The following is a 26,213-nucleotide window of genomic DNA, read 5'->3' on the forward strand; positions in this document are numbered from 1 at the left end:
CTGTTTCACTGTCCAGACAGCATCAGATACATGGTCTATACATACTGAGACAGAGGGACACTGTTTCACTGTCCAGACAGCATCAGATACATGGTCTATACATACTGAGACAGAGGGGCACTGTTTCACTGTCCAGACAGCATCAGATACATGGTCTATACATACTGAGACAGAGGGGCACTGTTTCACTGTCCAGACAGCATCAGATACATGGTCTATACATACTGAGACAGAGGGGCACTGTTTCACTGTCCAGACAGCATCAGATACATGGTCTATACATACTGAGACAGAGGGGCACTGTTTCACTGTCCAGACAGCATCAGATACATGGTCTATACATACTGAGACAGAGGGGCGCTGTTTCACTGTCCAGACAGCATCAGATACATGGTCTATACATACTGAGACAGAGGGGAGCTGTTTCACTGTCCAGACAGCATCCGATACATGGTCTATACATACTGAGACAGAGGGGCACTGTTTCACTGTCCAGACAGCATCAGATACATGGTCTATACATACTGAGACAGATGGGCACTGTTTCACTGTCCAGACAGCATCAGATACATGGTCTATACATACTGAGACAGAGGGGAGCTGTTTCACTGTCCAGACAGCATCAGATACATGGTCTATACATACTGAGACAGAGGGGCACTGTTTCACTGTCCAGACAGCATCAGATACATGGTCTATACATACTGAGACAGAGGGGCACTGTTTCACTGTCCAGACAGCATCAGATATATGGTCTATACATACTGAGACAGAGGGGCGCTGTTTCACTGTCCAGACAGCATCAGATACATGGTCTATACATACTGAGACAGAGGGGCACTGTTTCACTGTCCAGACAGCATCAGATACATGGTCTATACATACTGAGACAGAGGGGCACTGTTTCACTGTCCAGACAGCATCAGATACATGGTCTATACATACTGAGACAGAGGGGCACTGTTTCACTGTCCAGACAGCATCAGATACATGGTCTATACATACTGAGGCAGAGGGGCACTGTTTCACTGTCCAGACAGCATCAGATACATGGTCTATACATACTGAGACAGAGGGGAGCTGTTTCACTGTCCAGACAGCATCAGATACATGGTCTATACATACTGAGACAGATGGGCACTGTTTCACTGTCCAGACAGCATCAGATACATGGTCTATACATACTGAGGCAGAGGGGCACTGTTTCACTGTCCAGACAGCATCAGATACATGGTCTATACATACTGAGACAGAGGGGCACTGTTTCACTGTCCAGACAGCATCAGATACATGGTCTATACATACTGAGACAGATGGGTCTGTTCCCCTCGATCTCATCATTTCTCCATTGAGATTCACCCACTTGCAAATTGACGGAAAAGAGAAAGATAAATGATGTTATAATTGTAAAACATAAAAAGATTGGTCAAATATTTGGGGAAGCCTGGCTTCCCTAGCCATCCATGCATTCACTCCATTGACTCCGGCACCTTGTTAGTCTCATGATGAGATATCAAACACTCCTTGTTCCCTGTTCCACTGCCAGAACAGACCCTGGGTTGCCTACTCTCTGTGTGCCAGATATGGCCAATTATAGACATGTGCAATTACTGTGCTATTACAATACCCAGAAAGTAATGCCTATGTTAATGTACGTTCAGATGTTCCCTATATGTAGTCAACGTAAGGAATCAGGATTGTCCCAGTGCTAAGTGAGGGCTGCTGTGCTGTGATCTGTCTGCGTCATGTGTATTCAGGGATTGAGTGTATTGGGGTGGTGATGAATGCAGTGCTGTGTGTTGGTCTAGTGGAGGGACAGTCAGGGCCTATCTCCCAGTCACAGCCCTCTGATGAATAGCCTGCTTGTCCTGGGAGAGGGACGACTACTCTGCGTCCCGACACGTCAGGGCTGAGGAGGCTCTGGACACACACACACACAGCCTCCCACTATAGCGCCTGAGTGGCGCTCTGGTGGCCAGCAGCTGTCTGCCATTTCACCATGCAGGCCAAACACACACTGACCAGGCAGGGGCTGACCAGACACATTGGCATAGGCACACACACACACACACACACACAAACACACACACACACACACACACACACACACACGACTAGTGAAATAATGAGGGGCCCTCAAACTAGTAGAAAGATTTCAGTATACTATGAGTTTTACTCACAGCAACAGCTTGGCTGATGCAGAGCTTACGTCTTCAGTCTCGCTCAACGTGGACAGATAAATGGCTTTTAGTCATCTCTACCTTCAAAAAAGCTACGTGACATTTAATTGGTCTTTGTGAAGACATTTGGTATCAATTACCGGAGGTTTCTATAGGATGAGAGTCAGAAGTATAAATTCTTCAATATACTTAAGTGACAACGAGGTAGTGATGTATGCAGCATGGTGCTTCATATTGCCTACTCTTCTATTTTATATATTATCTTAACTCTCCCTTTCTGCTGCCAGCTTGCTCTCTTTATCTATTCCATCCATCTCTCCCTTCAGAAAAAAAGAGCAAAGAAAGAAATTCCTTTGACCAAGCTTTTGTCTGCTCTATGTCATAAGTTCATTTCCTGTTGGAGGGAGGGAGTGGGCAGAGAGAACTAATGACATCACAATTTTTGAACTTTGCCTTCATTAGCTGAAGGCCTGCCTGCCAACTCTCAGAATAAATCACCCACAAATCTCTCCCTGTTTTTCTCCCTCTGGCCACAGAAACAGGAAGTGCTTAGAGAATGATTCACGTGCCGTTCTGATTAGTTATGAGTCAATAACTAGATGACTACTAGTCTCTCTACCTAGTCTAAATGGCATATTCGATGGATGTACACACTTCCCTAGACACACCCAGCTGAGGGTCTAGAAACTAAAGTAAACTCTAATGTGAATCTGGTTGATCATTAAATCTGCAATATGTATTTTGGGTGACCTAACCAAATTCACATAGAAATGTTAGTTATAGATCTGTCATTCTCATTGAAAGCAAGTCTAATTAGCTGTAGATATGTTCTACATGCGCTATTTCTATGCTTCACGTTCGTAAGTTTCATTTTTGCATCTTTTACTTTGGGGTTTTGTACACCAACTTCAAAACAGCTGAAAATAAAATATTTTTGGTTATGGAAACTATATTTAACAGAGGTTTAGATGGAACAATTATTCTCTACACTATACTTGCTTGTTTTGTCATATAAACTGAAATTAGGCGAACTATTGGAAAATGGCAAAGTGATTTCTGCATAGTTCACCTGTCACAGGAGACCCATGAGGCGGCTCACAATTGGCCCAGCGTCGTCCGGGTTAGGGGAGGGTTTGACCGACAGGGATTTCCTTGTCCCATTGTGCTCGTGGCGGGCCGGGCAACCGGCAAACTGACTTCAGTAGCCAGCTGAACAGTGTTTCCTCCGACACATTGGTGTGTCTCGCTTCCAGGTTAAGCAAGCTTGGCAGGGTCGTGCTTCGGAGGACGCATGGCTCTCGACCTTCACCTCGATGGAACAAGACTGTAACTACCAATTGGATATCATGAAATTGGGGAGAAAAAGGGGAGTGCTCATTTGAATCGGTGGTTCCAACAACAATGTTGTTCAGGTGGCCATACTAACCTACTGGCTCTGTGCTGTGCTTTATTTCCTTTGTTTGGGGTAGAAACCTGACAAATGGCCACAGTGAAACACTGCGGTTCAGCAGTTTTCTAAACACTGCATAGCTCAGTCACCATGCTAAGACTTCACCATTGTGGCCATTACCATGGTAATGGAGGGTCAAAGCCTTCACCCCTACAGCCGGGAGCAAACAAAGTCTGACGCCAAACTTTATTATCACTCAACAGAAGAAAGAGTGGAGAAGAAAGAGGTGTGAGAGAGAGAGAGAGAGAGAGAGAGGGAGAGAGAGAAAGAGAGAGAGAGAGAGAGAGAGAGAGAGAGAGAGAGAGAGAGAGAGAGAGAGAGAGAGGGAGAGAGAGAGACAGAGAGGGGAGAGAGAGACAGAGAGGGAGAGAGAGAGAGAGGGAGAGAGGGAGAGAGGGAGAGAGAGAGAGGGGAGAGAGAGAGACAGAGAGACAGAGAGGGAGAGAGAGAGAGACAGAGAGAGAGAAGAATAAAAGGGTCTTCATCATCCAGAGGACTAAAAGCTAATCGGTTTGCATTTAAAAGGGTCACGGGCAAAAGGGGAGATTATACATACACACCTAACAGCAATGGGAGAGGGGAGGAAAAGGCTGCAGTGTTCATTCAGACAGTCACTGAGCAGGAAGTAACATGGCAACTGGTGTAGCACGCTCTGTGAAGGCAGTCTGAGAGAGAGAGAGAGAGAGAGAGAGGGGGAGAGGGAGAGAGAGAGAGAGAGAGAGAGAGAGAGAGAGAGCGAGAGAGCGAGAGAGAGAGAGAGAGAGAGCGAGAGAGAGAGAGAGGGGGGAGAGGGAGAGAGAGAGAGAGAGAGAGAGAGAGAGAGAGAGAGCGAGAGAGACAGAGACAGAGAGAGAGAGACCGAGACAGAGAGACAGAGAGAGGGGAGGGTAGGGAGGTCTTTGTCTTTTGCCTCTACGTGACCACGTGGGACAAACACTGGTTAAGTCACAGGAGGGTGTGTGTGTTTTGTACACGACTGTGTATTTGTCCCACGGACACGGGCCCTCGGGGACAGAGACACAACATTTTATGAACCCCCCCCCCTCTCCTGAACTCACAAAGCATATGACAGCAATAAGTCAAATAGTTTGAAAACAATACTCTTTCCTTTCTCCTTTGTGCTGTTTCTCCTGCATCTAACCCCCACCCTGTTAAACAAACACCCCCTCAGTCATCAAAAGTTTTTATTCGTTTAAAACAGATGGACAGCACAGACAAAAACAAGGCTGTCTCTGCTGCTTAAATCACATTAGCCACCTGAGCCTAGCCAAACCACCCCCCTGCGTTACAAAAGGTAACCTTTTAGTTGATCTGTTTGAGGGTAGACTTCTGAGAAGTCACTGCCTTCCCCTGGGGCTAAGTAGCATGCTAGCACATAGCCCATGACTCTTCAAATGCCCACAGCAACATAGCAGCAGTACACAGACTGCAATTACAGCAAAGCCTTGGCAAGGCCTGTGTGTAAGCCAGTGGTATAAGACATTCTCACTGACAGGAAGAGGGATCAAACATACTCCCTGTCAGTCTGTCTCTCTGTCTATCGTCGTGCAGAAAAACAGGGCCATAGTGAGTGAATGTAGAGATGTGACTGAGTCAGTCGATGGGGATCTAGTTTTGGCCTTTATAAGCTGACAGACACTGCTGTGACACACACAGACACACTGTGCTGCTGCTGAGATATTTGGGCGATTCCACGCCAGCGGGAGTGGAAAATATTTTTGGTATCTCAGATTGTTCTGGCAATTTTCACATAGAAACTTCATTTGGAAGAAGGATGTTTGTAATTTGTATAACAAACAATTGTTTTGAAAATCATGGTGAAATTGGCCATTTCAGGCCTTCTTTAGACCTATACATGCCTCCTGTAAGACCCTATGATCTGTGAACCGTACATGATACAGACAACATCATGGTGTCATTATACTCCTTATAGTGTCCTCTAAAATATGGAGTATGTCTTGAATTTTACACATTTATTTATTCAACATCACAAATATTAATATTAATATCTCAAAACGACTCTTTTTGATTTAGTTCATTTTAAGACATATTGTTTGGAACACTTTACTCTTCAAGTACATCAAATTTACAGTGGACTCTCTGCTACTTCTGAAGCTGGCCCTCGCTACATATTTGTTGCCAGACCCACTGGCTCCAGGTCATCTATAAGTCTTTGCTAGGTAAAGCTCTGCCTTATCTCAGCTCACTGGTCACGATAACAACACCACCCGTAGCACGCGCTCCAGCAGGTATATCTCACATGTCATCCCCAAAGCCGACACCCACTTTGGCTGTCTTTCCTTCCAGTTCTCTGCAGCCAATGGCTGGAACGAATTGCAAAAATCGCTGAAGTTGGAGACTTATATCTCCCTCACTAACTTTAAACATCAGCTATCTGAGCAGCTAACCAATCGCTGAAGTTGGAGACTTATATCTCCATCACTAACTTTAAACATCAGCTATCTGAGCAGCTAACCAATCGCTGCAGCTGTACACAGCCCATCTGTAAATAGCCCATCCAATCTACCTACCTCATCCCCATATTGTTTTTATTTACTTTTTTGCTCTTTTGCACACCAGTATTTCTACTTGCACATCATCATCTGCACATCTATCACTTAATTTGCTAAATTGTAATTACTTCGCTACTATGGCCTATTTATTGCCTTACCTACAAATTCCAAAAGCATTTCAAACATCCTTCTTCCCAATGAAGTTTCTATGTGAGAATTGCCAGAACAATCTGAGATACCAAAAATATTTTCCACTCCCGCTGGCGTGGAATCGCCCATTAAAATGGTTTTCAACAAGGTAGAGAGCAACATTTAGGGGCTACCTCATAAAAAGGCCAGCGAGAGGCCCATATGGGACGATTTGTAGACAAATAATGTGAATAATAAGACATAGTAGTCACAGATGGGCTAACCGCAGGCTAATGCCAAAATGTACAGAGCAGAATCCTGAAAGACCAAACTTAACAGGAATATACTAGAACAGAAATAGCAAAACTAACATGACATTCGGTGAGGTCACAGATCTCATTGAATAGGGCGCACAACAAACATGTTCACACAACTCTCTCCTCATAGAAAATAGGCCTGATCAGTAAAAACTTTTTTTCATTACTGTTTTGTTGCTATTCCAGTAAATGTGTATGTATTGGTATGTAACACCTTAGGATCCATGTCCTTGGTATTCTCTGGGCGAGCCCAGGCCCGTCTTCTACTCGCTCCAGCTCTCAGCGGCCCACTTACCGGAACATTCCACAACCTCTACATGCACCTCGCCAGTTAACTCACATTCCAAAGGTGTCACAACCCCCCTTCTACAACACGCTTTACAAAACACACACACACACACACACACACACACCCAATGTGAAATGTAGAAATGAATACTAGATCTAAGGACTCATTCATAAAGAGGCAATCAACATACTATACTTTCAAATCTTATCAGTCACACTTGCAGTACAGAGGCCAAGTCACACAATTTTTTTCACACAAATACACATTAACACTAAAGCATACTAACGTGGCTGCCACTCTTATGAATCATCTCAAGGTGGACATAACAGATAAATAACACACAAAGATCTTCAACCTCTCCTCCCTGTCAAGTCAAGTTTCAACAACAGTAAGAAAACATCTCTAATTCTTGTAGCTACAGGCTTCAACAAAGTGCTGGAACTCCGCCCATTGCACAAGACTGAGTGACAGGCTAACTGGTGAGAGTGTAGCGGAACTACACACAAACCAGACAGCAGTTCCACTCTGTTGTAATCACACAGAGAGAAAGGAAGGACACCTAGTTCATCACAGTCTTGATTTCTCCTATCTACATACCAGAAACACTTTCTCCTCTCATCCATAAGCACAGGCAGTCACAATGGTAAAATCTTGCATATAATTCTCACAGTGTCCAATAATAAATCCTAAAATTACAGCCTTGAGTGGGGATACAGTGGAGATACAATTATTTTCCAGAGCATGAAACATAATTGTGACCTCAGCCAAACATTTCAGTGGTTTGGTGTGAGAGACAAGGCCATGCAGGAATTCAGGGAGCACTCGGATACATTTCAGGGGAATCAAAATACACAGAAAAGATGTGGATAGGCCTACTGTACTATAAGTCAGGATGGACATTGAAAGCTCAATCAAGCAGAAGTGGCACAGCTCCACAGGTTTTTAGACCATCTGCAAGCGCCTCACAAACCTACCTCAGTCTATATGTTCAGATAAAAGATCAGTGGATATGTGTTCAGTTTTGTTAGCTTTGACAACAACAGTCCCTGGTCCGTTTAACTGCCCCAAGGGCATCAACCTTTGTGATTGGCTATGTGAGAAGAAAGCCCAGTGCTATTGGAACCATACCAGACAGAGCTGAAATGCTGTTCTTTGTGCAGAATCCATTTTGTCTGGTGTAGGACTAGCTAGGTGTTCTGCTCCGCAACAGAATTCTTATCTAAACTCCCTCCGTCTCTGCCTCGAAAAGATGGCGCCAAAGAACATGGCTGACGGTTTACATTCTCCCAAACAATTGTGCTATTTAGTTACGTTTTTAACTTATCGTGTACATGATGTTGCTGCTACCGTCTCTTACGACTGAAAATAACTTCTGGACATCAGAAAAGCGATTACTCAGCGCGGACTGGAAGAAACTTTTTCCTTTAACGAGTCTGATGGGAAGGATATCCTGCTTTCACTGGAACAGGCCCAGATCCAAGCCTTTTGTGTGAAGAAAAGACACCGGAAAAGGGGACGCAGATCGGGGATCCTTCCCAGAATCCGGAGGCGAGCGAGTAAACTCCCAATGCCTTCCATTCTTCTTGCTAACGTGCAATAGTTGGAAAATAAAATGGATGACCTACCATTAAGATTATCCTACCGACTGGACATTAAAAACTGTAACATCGTAGTACCTTATGACCTGTAAAAACTGTAACATCGTAGTACCTTATGACCTGTCATCCACACTATCTACCAAGAGAGTTCTCAACTGTATTATTCGTAGCCATCTATTTACCACCACAGACCGATGCTGGCACTAAGACCGCACTCAACCAACTCTATAAGGCCATAAGCAAGGAAGAAAATGCTCACCCAGAAGCGGCACTCTTAGTGGCCAGGGACTTTAATGCAGGCAAACATAAATCAGTTTTACCAAATTTTTACCAGCATGTCACATGTGCAAGCAGGAAAAAAAAATCCAAGACCACCTTTACTCCACACAGAGATGCATACAAAGCTCTCCCCCCACCCTCCATTTGGCAAATCTGACCAAAATTCTATCCTCATGATTCCTGCTAACAAACAAAAACTAAAGCAGGAAGTACCAGTCACTCGCTCACTGGTGGTCAGATGACGTGGAAGCTACACTACAGGACTGTTTTGCTAGAATAGACTGGAAAATGATCTGGGATTCATCCAAAGGCATTGAGGAATACACCACCTCAGTCATCAGCTTCATCAATAAGTGCATTGATGATGTCGTCCCCACAGTGACTGTACATACATATCCTAACCAAAAGCCAAGGATTACAGGCAACATCCGTATCGAGCTAAAGGCTAGAGCTGCCATTTCAAGGAGCTAAGGACTAATCCCGACGCTTATAAGAAATCCCACTATGCCCTCATACGAACCATCAAACAAGCAAAGTGTCAATACAGGAATAAGATTGAATCCTACTTCACCCGCTCTGACGCTCGTCGGATGTGGCAGGGCTTGAAAACTATTATGGACTACAAAGGGAAACCCAGACACGAGCTGCCCAGTGAAGCGAGCCTACCAGACGAGTTAAAGGCCTTTTATGCTCACTTCGAGGCAAGCAACACCGAAGCATGCACAAGAGCACCAGCTGTTCTGGATGACTGTGTGATAACGCTCTCGGTAGCCAATGTGAACAAACTGATCCAAACATACCTCGACAGTCGTGAAGAGGACACAACAAAACAATTTCCCCCTCAGGAGGCTGAAAAGACTTGGCATGGGTCCCCAGATTAGAGGTCGACCGATTAATCGGAATGGCCGATTAATTAGGGCCGATTTCAAGTTTTCATAACAATTGGTAATCGGCATTTTTGGACACCGATCATGGCCGATTATATTGCACTCCACGAGGAGACTGCGTGGCAAGCTGACTACCTGTTACGCGAGTGCAGCAAGGAGCCAAGGTAAGGTGCTAATTAGCATTAAACGTATCTTATAAAAAACAATCAATCTTAACATAATCACTAGTTAACTACACATGGTTCATGGTATTACTATTTTATCTAGCTTGTCCGGCGTTGCATATAATCAATGCGGTGCCTGTTAATTTATCATTGAAACACAGCCTACTTCGCCAAACAGGTGATTTAATAAGCGCATTCGCGTAAAAAGCACCCAATGTGTACCTAACCATAAATATCAACGCCTTTCTTAAAATCTATACACAAGTATTTATTTTTAAACCTGCATATTTAGTTAATATTGCCTGCTAACATGAATTTATTTTAACTAGGGAAATTGTGTCACTTCTCTTGCGTTCTGTGCAACAGAGTCAGGGTATATGCAGCAGTTTGGGCCACCTGGCTCGTTGCGAACTGTGTGAAGACCATTTCTTCCTAACAAAGACAGTCAACTTCGCCAAACGGGGGATGATTTAACAAAAGAGCATTTGCGAAAAAAGCACAATCGATAACCATAAACATCAATGCCTTTCTTAAAATCAACATATATTTTTTTTAAACCTGCATATTTAGCTAAAAGAAAATCATGTTTGCAGGCAATATTAAACTAGGAAAATTGTGTCACTTCTCTTGCGTTCATTGCACGTAGAGTCAGGGTATATGCAACAGTTTGGGCCGCCTGTCTCATTGCAAACTAATTTGCCTGAATTTTACGTAATTATCACATAACATTGAAGGTTGTGCAATGTAACAGGAATATTTAGACTGATGGATGCCACCCATTCTATAAAATACAGAACGGTTCCATATTTCACTGAAAGAATAAACGTTTTGTTTTCAAAATGATAGTTTCCGGATTTGACCATATTAATGACCTAAGGATCGTATATCTGTGTGTTATTATATTATAATTAAGTCTATGATTTGATAGAGCAGTTTGACTGAGCGGTGGTAGGCAGCGGCAGGCTCGTAAGCATTCATTCAAACAGCACTTTACTGCGTTTGCCAGCAGCTCTTCGCAATGCTTGAAGCACAGCGCTGTTTATGACTTATCAACTCCCGAGATTAGGCTGGCAATACTAAAGTGCCTATTAGAACATCCAATAGTCAAAGGTATTTGAAATACAAATGGTATAGAGAGTAATAGTCCTGTGATAACTACAACATAAAACTTCTTACCTGGGAATATTGAAGACTCATGTTAAAAGGAACCACCAGCTTTCATATGTTCTCATGTTCTGAGCAAGGAACTTAAATGTTAGCTTTTTTACATGGCACATATTGCACTTTTACTTTCTTCTCCAACACTTTGTTTTTGCATTATTTAAACCAAATTGAACACGTTTCATTATTTATTTGAGACTAAATTGATTTTATTGATGTATTATATGAAGTTAAAATTAAAGTGTTCATTGTTCATTCAGTACTGTTGTAATTGTCATTATTACAAATATATATATATATATATATATATATATATATATATATATATATATTTATATATTTATATATATAAAATTGGCAGATGAATCTGTATCGGCTTTTTTTGGTCCTCCAATAATCGGTATCAGTATCGGCATTGAAAAATCATAATCGGTCAACCTCTACCCCTGATCCTCAAAAGGTTCTACAGCTGCACCATCGAGAGCATCCTGACCGGTTGCATCACTGCCTGGTATGGCAACTGCTCGACATCTGACCGTAGGTGCTACAGAGGGTAGTGTGAACAGCCCAGTACATCACTGGGGCCAAGCTTCTTGCCATCAAGGACCTATATAATAGTATAATAGGCGGTGTCAGAGGAAAGCCCATAAAATTGTCAGAGACTCCAGTCACCCAAGTTATAGACTGTTTTCTCTGCTACTGTACGGCAAGCGGTACCGGAGAACCAAGTCTCGGCTCCTCAACATTAGACTGCTGAACAATTCAGAAAAATCACCACCAGACAATTTACATTGACCCCCCAGCCCCTCTTGTACACTGCTGCTACTCGCTGTTTGTTTGTTATCTATGCATAGTCACTTCACCCCCACCTACATGTACAGATTACCTCAACTAGCCTGTACCCCCACGCACTGACTCGGGTCCAGTGCCCTGTGTTTTTAGCCTTGTTATTGTTATTCTTATTGTGTTACTTTTTATTATGACTTTTTATTTTAGCCTACTTGGTAAATCATTTCTTCTTGAACAGCTCTGTTGGTTAAGGGCTTGTAAGTAAGCATTTCACTCTAAAGTCTCCACTTGTTGTATTCAGCGCATGTGGCAAATAAAGTTTGATTTGACTTGATTTAATCCTCCAGTAAAGCCCAATTATCCACCACATAAAGCAGGTGCCCTGGGGAACCCACGGTTTGATTACAACAGAAAACATTTGCCCCCAGGCCCAGTTGTTTGCAGCTAAACTGGGAGGAGAGAGATCCCGTCAACGCTAGCTAGGGAAGGGACTGGGTGCATTGTGTTTAAGAGATTAGGCCCATAGCATGACTGCCAGACAAATCAGGGTCCGTTTCAAACCTGTAGTTTTCTCTGTAACATTGCTTAGACTTAAAGCTCTTTGAGAAACACCAGGACATTATTATGTTTAGCAGCCACCTACATGATAACACATTTAAGACAAGGAATAACTTGAATTTATTTGCATGATAGCACACTGCACCGTATGTATTTGAGACACTAACACATCTTCATATGTTCGATATGTATTCTACATTCGTTTTTAACCTATATCTGAAACCCTATGACTCACTTTTGGTTGTGCACAATTTCACCTGTGTGGACTGACCCTACCTGAATCAACCTTCCTTCCCACTAGTCCTTGCCTGTCACAGCCTGGTGTCTGTTATTACTACGCTCAGTGACTGTGTGACACCTGTAATCCCTCTGAGTGAAATGATGGAACGGACTAGGAGAGGAGTTTCACTGCCAGACCTCCTAGGGGGTGACAGGGGGGGAATTCCATGTCAGCACCCAGAGCCCAGGCAGGGGGCGGTGAGTCAGTCAGAGGTGAGTCAGGCCTGGGAAACATGGGTGAGGGTTACTCAGCTGAGCTCTTTGTAGGCTTGAGTAAACCTCTGCTCATTTGACCACCACAAACTCCCCCACTCACTCACTAATACTGATTGGTGGGAAACGACTTCATCTATTTATACACTAGCATCACTTCCGGGTCTCATTAATCCCTCATTCTGAAATAGCAAGCTGATAGCTAGCACATTGCAAACTATTAACGTTATTGTCAGGTTTAGTCTTTCTCTAAAGGCATGGTTATCAAGGCCAGTCTGGGAATAACATTTGATTTGAAATAAAAATCTCTCAGAAAAATATAGCCTAAACCTTCAATCTACATACCCACCAATCAAATACAATTCATTTTAGATAGCTACAGGAAAAGCTACCCTCATCTAAATACATATGTGGTGATGTCAGTGGTGTTTGTCCATTGTGTTAAAGCTTTCTAATGTGTGTGTGAATGCCCAGACCAGGGGACAAACAGTGGGACTACACCAGCCCTCTCCAGGGGCTTGGCCCCAGTGCTGCTAAAGAGCATAAGCCTCTCAGACGGAAATACAGTATGGTCCTGTCAACCAAATACCAAACCCCTGTGTAATTACAGCACTACAAGCTGACAGAATGCCAACACTTTCAAACAATAGTAAGGAACGGTAGTGCCTAGACTCCAGCAGCAGGACTATTTTCTCTCCTCAAAACCTTAATCTTTCAACTTTCTCCTGAGTCAGCTGAGCAGCGGATCTCCATGGCTCTCTCTCCTGTCTGGCTGATCCAAAGCCTGTTCTTCTAAGTGTCTTAAGCCCTCCAATTCTCCCCTTTCAGAAGAGAGGGGCCTTTACAAGGCATACAGGACAGAACACTAAGCTTTCTTCAGGAACTGGTATGTAGCATTATGTAGCATTAGAACTTCACATTTCTATCTAAAAACACACAACCCAATACACATAACGAGACACGTACACATGCCGCAGCACACAAAGTAAACCGTGCTGAGTACCAACAAAAGGTAAGGTTTTTAACATTTTCACTAAAGTTCTCACCACTCTTTTCCTATTGGTCCCTCAATGTCCTGCCCTCCCTCTCTTTTATCCACCTCTCTACTATTTCCCAGCTGGGCATTTAGCATGTCCTAACCAAAGTGTTCACACAGCAACAAAAACAGCAAACCCACAAACATTCACATTAAACACTCACCAGATAGTTCATTTTCAGCCCTATAGTGCGAGTCCGTCCGACAGACTCCAGACCGGAGCAACAGGGCAGAGATTTAGCCCTGGAAACAAGCCCTGTGTCCTGGAAACAAGCCCTGTGTCCTGGAAACAAGCCCTGTGTCCTGGAAACAAGCCCTGTGTCCTGGAAACAAGCCCTGTGTCTAGCCACCAGTTAAAGTTCCCGGTTGTCTCGCTCCCAGGCAGAAAGACTTGGTTAGATTCTAACACATTCTCCGGCACTGTGATCTCAGAGGGCAAGAATGAGACTGTCCTTAGCTCTTTCTCCGACTTCCTCTCTCCCTCTCTCTGGCCGGTGGAGGGAGAGAAGAATGCTCAGTAACCTGACACCCACCAGTTCCTGCACATCCCGACATTCCCACTCCCGGTCTGTGATTGGTCGAAGGACCTCTTTTTATGTTAATGACTCTTGCCTTCTCATCTCCCCCTGGCTGTGTGGAATGTTTAGTGCTGTGTTCAGACCTTGGAGGGACACAGAAACACAGTTTTTCTAAGGTTCAAGCAGCAGCAGAACACACATACCTCCCACAGCCACCTTGGCTCACTCTTTTCTATCTCATCAATTCATCTTGATTTTTTGATTCTACTCACATGGCATTTCCCTCCTCCCAAAAACGATTCTTATTTCTTATTCATCTCATTGGTCTTGCATTGTTGCTCAGATACATGAGCACATTATACACTCTGGTCTTAAAGTTGAATCCCTCCAGCAATGTATGTCTAAACACATTTGAGGGCAGCGTGTATATTGTGCAGCACACACGTTCAAATCCATTCCCAGTACGCTAGTTCTAATTGTTCCCTCAGCTTACATTTCATTTGCTGGGAAGAAGAAGAAACTAAAAATCAACTGGGTGGAACTAAAACGTTAGTGTCGCCCACGCAGACCCTAACTCAACAAACACAGCGCAAGGCTTGTCCTTTGAGAAATCAATTGGGTAAATCAGAGTGTAACACAAAAACTGTATGACGGTATAGCATAACTAGTTTCTCAATGCAAATCTCACAATACTGTCAAAATGCTCAGGGCAAACATACAATGAGGGATGACATCCAACACTTAGTTCATCATCTAACTCAGATTGAGCAGGTCAGGAGGTCATGAGGTCAAATGCAGTCCCTACTCCTTAATCAATATTCCAGAACTAAATCAACACAAATGTCTTCCAGTGGAACCATTCAGTCTCCAGACAGATGTGTCAAACTCTCAAACAGGACTCACCTTCATGTGGCATACACTGATTCAAATGTAGAGAGTGTGGGTATGTTATGAGTAAGAAAGGTACACGGAAGAGAGTATTGGTATGAGTGAGGTATGTGAAGGTGAGAATGTGTTTTCAGAAAGGTGGGAGCTGTGTGGTGTGAAGGGGGAGGGGCCACATTATCCAGGTCATAATAGGCCTTACAGCATGAGGGCTGTGTGTAGACCACAACAGAGCCTACATAGACAGTCAAAGTGGTGTAATGCAGAGAGGGCAACAACACATCTTACAATCATAGACCACAGAGAAGAAAAACACCACAGAAAGCACCAGAAATGTCCTTATTGGGCCAATGCTGCATAAGCAGGCTGGCTGGCAGGACTGTGGGAGACAGAGGTGAAGTGACAGTCTAGCAGGGCTATTCTCACACTGAGCTGACATCCTCCCGTGGGCCACTGCTCAGGGGTAAAGGTCAAATCACTGAGGTAGCAGGCACGGCTGTCAAGCCTCAGAACACAAACCGAGACGAGGGAGCAAAACAGCATTAGGGGGCTTGAAGAGTAGGCTGGTGTCACATCAAAAACATTCCCCCGATTTAATGTGATCGGAGAAATGTTCATTCTAATCTTGATATAAAATCTGCCTTTCAAAAGCCAGAGGTGTCCATGGTGATTAAGCAGTTTCACTGAAGTAGACTCACTTCTGGCGCTCAATACACACATACGCTAGCACACGCACACACACACGTCTGCAGTTCACAGTTTTACATGGTCTCATGGGACCTGTGCAACAGTCCCAGTTTCTCTCATCAGAGCCTGGGTGAGATCACAGCTGTCAATTAAACAGAGAGCTAGACCAGATTAGACCATCACATCAGAGTCAGACACCATTTCAATTTGCCCCTCCTCCCTTCGTCCCCTCTCACTACTCAGCTAATGAGCCCCCCCACCAGGGCCCACTAATCAATCCCCTGGCCCAGGGTAACAGGCTTAACTACCTGTCAACATACTGCACGACGATACGACAGGCATTCAATGATTCTACACAGATAGACCTGTCCATAGACTACTGCTGTGGTGGCTGAATATCACAGACAAGAAGATACAACAGTCAACTACCAGGAATAATCATAGGCGTAGACAGCTGCATCCTCAGCACATAATTCAGACACATTCATGTCGCTGTTCTGTGGTGAGTTCTATCTGTGTGCCCTAACACTTTCAGTCCAAGTGGGTCTGCGTGGCTTGCATGTGGGGTCTGTGGGTTCTGTCGGTGCTGTGCAGCAGAACACTGGTCCATTGTGCTGGTGTTGTCCGGACCAGGGCTGTCCAGCTGCCCATGCATTCCTCACACCTACACATTGAGCACCTCTCCAGGCCCAGCCTCACCCGCCACAGCCCTAGAGCCCCCTGCTCCGGCCGGCACGTAACCTATGTCACCCAGACATTTTACAAATGCCTGAAAACAATGTCTTCCCTTTGTTCTGTCTGAGGAGGGCCAGATTTATTATTGAGGAGGACAAGAGATGTCGGTCACCAAATGAATATGGAAATCCTGTTTCCTAGTGAATTGAGATTGTTTCTGTTTCTCTGATGGGAGCCCAGAAGTCCTTCTACTGGGGCTGTCGCTGGGCAGGAACACGGTCTCTCCAACTCTCCCTCCACTATCTCGCCAAAACCAACTCACAATGGCGAATCACGCTGATCACTAATTACTTAATTAACCCCTTGCAAATTACTTCTTCAATCATGCGTGTGATGTTTAGCATTTAATGAGCCCATTCTACAGTGAGATTTGGTAAATTTCAGTCAAAGCCCGTGACAATCTGGGGTTTAGTATTCCATGATTTAAATAGATATTGAATCATTATTATGGCTGGACTAAACCTCAAGCTGTCATTTGGACTGATTAACAACACCACAGCTGTAAGCCTCTGGCTGGCGAGCCGTTATAATTGAAAGTCACTTATTTCGATTCCAATCAATTGTATCATCCACACACTCGTATCCAAACTATGCATTATAACAAAGGGTGTCCTGTGGGGAATGGGCCCGTGCCGCACAACTGTGACATCATTCATAGCGGCTGAGAGTGAAACAATGCACATGGTTGTGTACGACATCTGCCCCCCTGGTCAAAATGAATATTCACGCATCTTTGAAGGGGAAAAATTAAAGACTGATTCTTTTGTTGTGACTTTGTCAGTCCTGCTGTGCAGTCGATCACATACAGGCTTTTCAAAGTCTTATGATGGGAGACGGGGAATCGTCCAACAACACAGTGATACACTCATCCACAACAAAACACAACCAAGCTTGCATGCACACGTTGGATGGACAGTGACACACACACACACACACACACACACACACACACACACACACACACACACACACACACACACACACACACACACACACACACACACACACACACAGGACAAAGCTGTGTCCTCTTACAGGATGCAGCAACAAAGATTCTGACAGTGTGATCTGACATGTTGGATCAATTTTCCAGACTGCCAGTTTGCCCCAGTCCCTGAGGGAGGGTTTACCCACCCCCCACCATTTGTCTGATAGAGGATAAGACGCAGATATCTGGGATACACAGAATAAAATAAAAACATAACCCTACAATGATAGGAGAACAATAATCACTGTAAGTGTTTACAAATCCCCCCCCGAGTAATAGGATTGATCTGAACAGCTTCAACAATCATTTCCATAGATAATTGCATTTGTTTACTCTGATTTTATATTTCATTTTTATTTGTTTTCTTATCAGCAAAGCTTGTTAATACTCTGAGATGATTAAAAACTACAAAGTGAGTATTTTTTTTTAAATCAAAGCTTGCTCCACAACGCTGCCTGTTCCTCAGTATTAGCGCTCTGCAGCACAGGGCAAATTTCCCTCTCTTTCGCTGCAATAAAAAAAAGATTAGCATTAATGTGGCAGGAAGTAAAATGGCATTATCTCTGTGTGTGCAGAATGGGAGGCTAATTGTATTTCCAGGCTAAACGAGGAACTCTGTGTTTAGGGAGGAATGTCTTCCTCACTGAAACACACACTGAGATGTTCTGCATGCAAAGGACCTCCTATAGGCCCCAAACGGCCCCCCTAAATATAAACACAATCCTTCCACAGCCAACTTAATTAGATTCTCCTGATTTGCTTTTTCATTTTAATCTCTATTATGGTTGGGTGTCTGCCGTTGGTTTGGCCCACAGCTCTTCCACTGAGGAGTAATCCACTAGTGAAATTTGCAATCAGTCTCTGGGCTCCTTGCATAAACACACACACTGACAAATGACATTACTACTCTCACTATGATGTCGCAGAGACACCAGGGTGCCAGCCAGAATGCTGTTCTCTCATTCCATCATCACACACCCACACTCTGTCACACACACACGGTACACACACACACACACACGGCACACACACACACACACACGGTACACACACACACACACACACACACACACACACACACACACACACACACACACACACACACACACACACACACACACACACACACACACACACACACACACACTCTCTCAAGACATACAGAAACACATATTGACTTACATAGACATAAAACCCACAGAGTGACAAATCCAAACCCAGTGTTCCTTCCCCCTGGTTGGAATGTAGGAATGTGACTCTAACATTAACCCCATAACGTTGGGGTTTCCAACCATCATTTCCAGGAAGGGGACCTTTTCCTATGGACACAATGGCAGGACTGAGTCACAACAAAACAATGGAGCTAGATGGTCACTAAACACGCCAAAATAGGCATTACACAATTACAATATACTTGAAATATATCCCTTATATTGATGTTCATCACTATGAGCAAATGTTTCAATGTTCCTAATCTATAGTTTGAACAATACAACTAAACCATTCTTTGGAGCAGATGTCTTCATGGACATTACTGATAACATAGAAGGATGTGAAGGATTTCAGCAATGCTCCTCCACATAATTGTAATAATCCCTCCGTTCATAGGCAGAGCTGCTTCTGCTGCCTTTCCCCTGCTCCATCTGAATGATGTGTGTTTGTATTCCGGGCTCTGCTCTGTGGTCTTGTCTGAGGTGTTGGGTGTGAACTGGATCCAGGCTGTAGCCCTGTATACAGAGAATCACAGGCAGCCCCAGAGAGGTGTTGGGGTGAGAGCACCGGAGTCAGCCATGACAGGCCATCAGGAGCTGCCATCTAATGTAATCTCATTACAATTCTCACTAAAGTGTGACTACAGCCTAATTTAATCTGATTAGTCAGCTCAGCCATTTGTAACTGTCAACTAGGCTACCATAATATTACCGCCATACAGCCTCCCCTGTGGGTGGGAATCATGGACCAGGCAAGCCTCTAGAGAGAAATATGGAATATAAATACACTTCTTCAAACGTTAAAGTATTCATTTCAACACAGGAACAACACCTAACCCGTGTCCAAGTGCCACACAAATGTTCCTAGCCTTGGTGAAGCCATGACAACAGTTGACAGCTAATGAGGAATACATGAACAGTGTGGGTCAGGGTTCACAGGGCTATAATGAGTTCTGTAGCTATGCACCGCACTCCAATCAGCTTTCTTGCTCCTGCATAATTCAAAAGAGCTCTCCACTCCTTGGAACCATTAAAAAAAACCAGAAAACTATTCATTGGAGGAGAATAACATACAGGTCAGAGCTGTTAACCAACTAGTCAACACATAGCAGGGTTGAGCAGATAGAGATATATAAGTACTCTACTGTATATGGCTCTGGGGGTAAAAGAGCACTACTGTTCCCTAGGAGATGACAGAACTCAAGGTACCATGGAATCAGTTGCCATCATAACATTTGCATTTGTTTATACTGCAAACATAAGACCAGCATACCATAATCATGTCCCAATGTCCTTGCAGAATGACCACAGAGATCTACACTGAGTGTACAAAACATTAAGAACTCCTGCTCTTTCCATGACACAGACTGACCAGGTGAATCCAGGTGAAAGCTATGATCCCTTATTGATGTCACTTGTTAAATCCACTTAAATTAGTGTAAAAGAAGGGGAGGAGACAGGTAAATAACTATTTTTGAGCCTTGAGACATTGTGTATGTGTGCCATTCAGATGGTGAATTGGCAAGACAAAATATTTAAGTGCCTTTGAACAGGGTATGGTAGTAGGTGCCAGGCGCACTGGTATGTGTCAAGAACTGCTACGCTGCTGGGGTTTTCACACTCAACAGTTTCCTGTGTGTATCAAGAATGGTCCACCACCCAAAGCACATCCAGCCAATTAGAGTCAAGATGGGCCAGAATCCCTGTGGAATGCTTTTGACACCTTGTAGAGTCCATGCCCTGATGAATTGGGGCTGTTCTGAGGGAAAAGTGGGTGCAACTCAATATTAGGAAGGTGTTCCTAATGTTTGGTGTACTCAGTGTATGTAATTGGAGAGCCTTCAACCAAATAAGTACATGGTGTCAACCAGTCTTATATATTCCTTGCCACTATTGGCCTCTCTCAGACATGTTAGTGATCTTGTGAAGTGAGAGAAGGGACCTGTGTTCTCCATGTCTCTGTCCAGTCTGTGTTTATTCTACAGGGGCAAAGCGCTGTAAGGTCAGGTGTGTTCACCTCACAGCTATCCTCCAGTGGGACAACCATTACCCCTGTGAGGCCCACAGCCTCTGGGGTTGCTGGCTCCACTTACAGCCCAGTGAAACATGACACCCTTTCATCACACCCTGGAATGTGTGTGATTGAGAAAGAAGAGGTGGAGGGACTTAGGGTCCCGTCCTATGCACCACTGTTTTAACAAATTATCTGACCACCTACCCCACTGACCATCCCTCCTTGTCTATGGCATCACCACATGGTTGAGGTCAGGGGTCAATCAGTCAGATCTGGCGTTGTGATTGGTGCACTCCACTAAGCTGTGTGACAGAGGAGGAGGTGTGTGTCAGAGCTGCATGGGGAATAATGGTGTCTAACGAGCAGATCAGTATCAGCACAGCTCTCTGATGCCTGTTGTGTCGCTAACACCACCGAGACACTTAAACACCAGTTCCCTGCTCCACACACTCACTCACAGACTTGCACACTCAGCCTGTCTTCCTGGGATTAAGTGAAAAGGCGCTTGTGCCAGTCAAACTGAAAGACAGGCCGTGCTTGGAGAGCATGGAGGCGAGAGGGACCTAAGACCTAATGATGAATCGTAAGGAACCAGTTACACTATTCACACTGCTGGTGAACACATACAGTAGGCATACTGTAATGGCCACACTGCTGGTGAACACATACAGTAGGCATACTGTAATGGCCACACTGCTGGTGAACACATACAATAGGCATACTGTAATGGCCACACTTCACTGGAACCAACTATTTTTCCATGCCTTGATGTCACCATCTAAAGACACCATGCACATCCATCTTGTTGTCTCTCATCCCTGGAATAGGAATGCCATCATACATAGCGGCGGCAGGTGGCCGAGCGCTGGGCCAGTTACCGAAAGTTCGGTGGTTCGAATCCCCGACCTGACAAGGTGAAACATCGGATGATGTGCCCTTGAGCAAAGCACTTAATCCTAATTGCCTCTGTAAATCGCTCTGGATAAGAGTGTTTACTAAATTACTCTAATGTAAATGTAGTACATAAGAAATTATAAATAGGATTACTAGGTTGTGTTCCAGTTCCAAGAGGAAAAACACAGGGGGGGCACTGGAATTCCTGAGACAGTTTGCAGGCTTTGCTTTTAGTCAGCAGCAGGAGGTTCAACAGTCAAAATCTGTATATCAGAACCAAGGCAGCAGCAGGGGGTTCAACAGTCAAAATCTGTACCTCAGAACCAAGTCAGCAGCAGGTGGTTCAACAGTCAAAATCTGTATCTCAGAACCAAGGCAGCAGGTGGTGGTTCAACAGTCAATCCCTGTACCTCAGAACCAAGGCAGCAGCAGGTGGTTCAACAGTCAAAATCTGCACCTCAGAACCAAGGCAGCAGCAGGTGGTTCAACAGTCAAAATCTGCACCTCAGAACCAAGGCAGCAGCAGGTGGTTCAACAGTCAAAATCTGCACCTCAGAACCAAGGCAGCAGCAGGTGGTTCAACAGTCAAAATCTGCACCTCAGAACCAAGGCAGCAGCAGGGGGTTCAACAGTCAAAATCTGTATCTCAGAACCAAGGCAGCAGCAGGTGGTTCAACAGTCAAAATCTGTATATCAGAACCAAGACAGCAGGTGGTGGTTCAACAGTCAAAATCTGTATATCAGAACCAAGACAGCAGGTGGTGGTTCAACAGTCAAAATCTGTACCTCAGAACCAAGTCAGCAGCAGGTGGTTCAACAGTCAATCACTGTACCTCAGAACCAAGGCAGCAGCAGGTGGTTCAACAGTCAATCCCTGTACCTCAGAACCAAGGCAGCAGGTGGTGGTTCAACAGTCAAAATCTGTATATCAGAACCAAGACAGCAGGTGGTGGTTCAACAGTCAAAATCTGTACCTCAGAACCAAGTCAGCAGCAGGTGGTTCAACAGTCAATCACTGTACCTCAGAACCAAGGCAGCAGCAGGTGGTTCAACAGTCAATCCCTGTACCTCAGAACCAAGGCAGCAGGTGGTGGTTCAACAGTCAAAATCTGTATATCAGAACCAAGACAGCAGGTGGTGGTTCAACAGTCAAAATCTGTACCTCAGAACCAAGTCAGCAGCAGGTGGTTCAACAGTCAATCACTGTACCTCAGAACCAAGGCAGCAGCAGGTGGTTCAACAGTCAATCCCTGTACCTCAGAACCAAGGCAGCAGCAGGTGGTTCAACAGTCAAAATCTGCACCTCAGAACCAAGGCAGCAGCAGGGGGTTCAACAGTCAAAATCTGTATCTCAGAACCAAGTCAGCAGCAGGGGGTTCAACAGTCAAAATCTGTATCTCAGAACCAAGGCAGCAGCAGGTGGTTCAACAGTCAAAATCTGTACCTCAGAACCAAGGCAGCAGCAGGTGGTTCAACAGTCAAAATCTGCACCTCAGAACCAAGGCAGCAGCAGGTGGTTCAACAGTCAAAATCTGTATCTCAGAACCAAGTCAGCAGCAGGGGGTTCAACAGTCAAAATCTGTATCTCAGAACCAAGGCAGCAGCAGGTGGTTCAACAGTCAAAATCTGTACCTCAGAACCAAGGCAGCAGCAGGTGGTTCAACAGTCAATCCCTGCACCTCAGAGCCAAGGCAGCAGCAGGGGGTTCAACAGTCAATCCCTGTACCTCAGAGCCAAGGCAGCAGCAGGGGGTTCAACAGTCAATCCCTGCACCTCAGAGCCAAGGCAGCAGCAGGGGGTTCAACAGTCAATCCCTGCACCTCAGAGCCAAGGCAGCAGCAGGGGGTTCAACAGTCAATCCCTGTACCTCAGAGCCAAGGCAGCAGCAGGGGGTTCAACAGTCAATCCCTGTACCTCAGAGCCAAGGCAGCAGCAGGTGGTTCAACAGTCAATCCCTGTACCTCAGAGCCAAGGCAGCAGCAGGTGGTTCAACAGTCAATCCCTGTACCTCAGAACCAAGGCAGCAGCAGGTGGTTCAACAGTCAATCCCTGTACCTCAGAGCCAAGGCAGCAGCAGGTGGTTAAACAGTCAATCCCTGTACCTCAGAACCAAGGCAGCAGCAGGTGGTTCAACAGTCAATCCCTGTACCTCAGAGCCAAGGCAGCAGCAGGTGGTTCAACAGTCAATCCCTGTACCTCAGAACCAAGGCAGCAGCAGGTGGTTAAACAGTCAATCCCTGTTTTTGTTTTTTTAACTAGTCAGTTAAGAACAAATTCGTATTTAAAATGACAGCCTAGGAACAGTGGCTTGTTCAGGGGCAGAACAACAAATAATTACCTTGTCAGCTCGGGGATTCAATCTAGCAACCTTTCGGTTACTGGCCCAACGCTCTAACCACTAGGCTACCTGCCGCCCCTGTACCCCAGAGCCAAGGCAGCAGCAGCACTACCTACAACCACCACAGGAGCACATCATTATCTCTGTGTGGTGGAGTCACAACCAACGCATTATCTCTGTGTGGTGGAGTCACAACCTACGCATTATCTCTGTGTGGTGGAGTCACACCCTACGCATTATCTCTGTGTGGTGGAGTCACAACCTGCGCATTATCTCTGTGTGGTGGAGTCACACCCTACGCATTATCTCTGTGTGGTGGAGTCACAACCTGCGCATTATCTCTGTGTGGTGGAGTCACACCCTACGCATTATCTCTGTGTGGTGGAGTCACAACCTACGCATTATCTCTGTGTGGTGGAGTCACAACCAACGCATGTATAAGTATATACTGTACTCTATATCATCTACTGCATCTTTATATAATACATGTATCACTAGCCACTTTAAACTATGCCACTTTGTTTACATACCCTACATTACTCATCTCATATGTATATACTGTACTCGATACCATCTACTGTATCTTGCCTATGCCGTTCTTTATGTACTGTACATATTCTTTATCCCTTAACACTTGAGTATAAGGTAGTAGTTGTGGAATTGTTAGGTTAGATTACTCGTTGGTTATTACTGCATTGTCGGAACTAGAAGCACAAGCATTTCGCTACACTCGCATTAACATCTGCTAACCATGTGTATGTGACAAATTAAATTAAATTTGATTTGGTGGAGTCACAGCCAATGCATTATTTCTGTGTGGTGGAGTCACAGCCAACGCATTTTCTCTGTGTGGTGGAGTCACAACCACCGCATTATCTCTGTGTGGTGGAGTCACAACCACCGCATTATCTCTGTGTGGTAGAGTCACAACCAACGCATTATCTCTGTGTGGTGGAGTCACAACCAACGCATTATCTCTGTGTGGTGGAGTCACAGCCAACGCATTATCTCTGTGTGGTGGAGTCACAGCCAACGCAGTCGGGGACATTGCTATAAAACACATGTGAAAGCCTGTACTAAACTGTAGAGATGGTGGTACTACAGCTCATCACCATTGAGTTCAGTGAGTATAAGCAGAGAGATGATGACAGAGACAAGAAGGCCTGAGGGACATTCACATTGCAGGCTGATAGATAGCAGAACACAAAGCCACACCTGTGCAGTGTCACTGTTGTGTTGTACCCTCCCTCTCTTAATGGTGCTATAATCCCATCCCATTGTGATTTGCACAGCCGCTTGGAGACAGCGTCGGAAGACATTAGCAGTGCTTTATTGCCCTGGATCAGATCTGCTTAAGGAATGAAGAACGCCCTGGCTGATGAGCTGGCAATTGGAGCTTCGTTTAGAGACCATGGCTGAGATAGAGACCTGCACAGTGGGAGCCGCCATTAGAGAGCTGACGGGACGCACAGCACTGCCACACAATCCAGCATGGCTCAGAGAGAGAAGAGAGAGGAGAGTGGGGAAAGGGAGGATTAGAACAAGGAGAGGGGGAAGGGAGGAGATAGGCAAGTGATGAATAGATAGTAGGGGAGATTGAGTAAAAGATAGAGGGAGTGATAAGAAGAATGGAGAGGAGGCAGAAGGGAAGAAACACAGAGAGGAATAGCAGCAGCGGTTCACACAGTTTCAGCTAAAGGAAAGGCACCAGGTCAGTGGATGGCAGAAGGCAGGGACACACTTACTAACCACTGTAAACATACATGCGTTCACAAACAGTAGAGAACCATCATACATGCACAGCGCACGGCACCACTCTCAAAATAATCTTCTTGCTGGTTGGTGTTATAAACTGGGTGGTTCGAGCCCTGAATGCAGATTGGCTGACAGCCGTGGTATATCAGACTGTATACAATGGGTATGACAAAATATGTATTGTTACTGCTCTAATTACGTTGGTAACCAGTTTATAATAGCAATAAGGCACCTCTGGGGTTTGTGGTATATGACCAATATACCACGGTTAAGGGCTATATCCAGGCACTCCGCGTTGCGTCGTGCTGGAGAACATCCTTTACCCGTGGTATATTGGCCATATGCC

The 26,213-nt window shown here is 44.8% G+C and overlaps 1 protein-coding gene across 3 annotated transcripts in view; it reads right to left on the reverse strand.

The window, feature by feature from the left end:
* Window positions 1-26,213, reverse strand: part of LOC110520323 (breast cancer anti-estrogen resistance protein 1) — a 128,109-nt gene that overhangs the window by 39,611 nt on the left and 62,285 nt on the right. For 2 of the 3 annotated variants that reach the window (XM_036974963.1, XM_036974953.1), the window contains exon 1: window positions 14,007-14,330. The exons of the other annotated variant lie outside the window; for it this stretch is intronic. In XM_036974963.1, the coding sequence (XP_036830858.1) occupies window positions 14,007-14,018 (12 nt within the window). In that variant the 5' untranslated portion in view covers window positions 14,019-14,330. Of the gene's footprint in view, window positions 1-14,006; window positions 14,331-26,213 lie in introns of those variants that run through there. 3 annotated transcript variants of the gene reach the window in all.

The sequence above is a fragment of the Oncorhynchus mykiss genome, chromosome 1, assembly GCF_013265735.2.
Source record: "Oncorhynchus mykiss isolate Arlee chromosome 1, USDA_OmykA_1.1, whole genome shotgun sequence".
In the NCBI taxonomy this organism is placed as follows: Eukaryota; Metazoa; Chordata; class Actinopteri; order Salmoniformes; family Salmonidae; genus Oncorhynchus; species Oncorhynchus mykiss.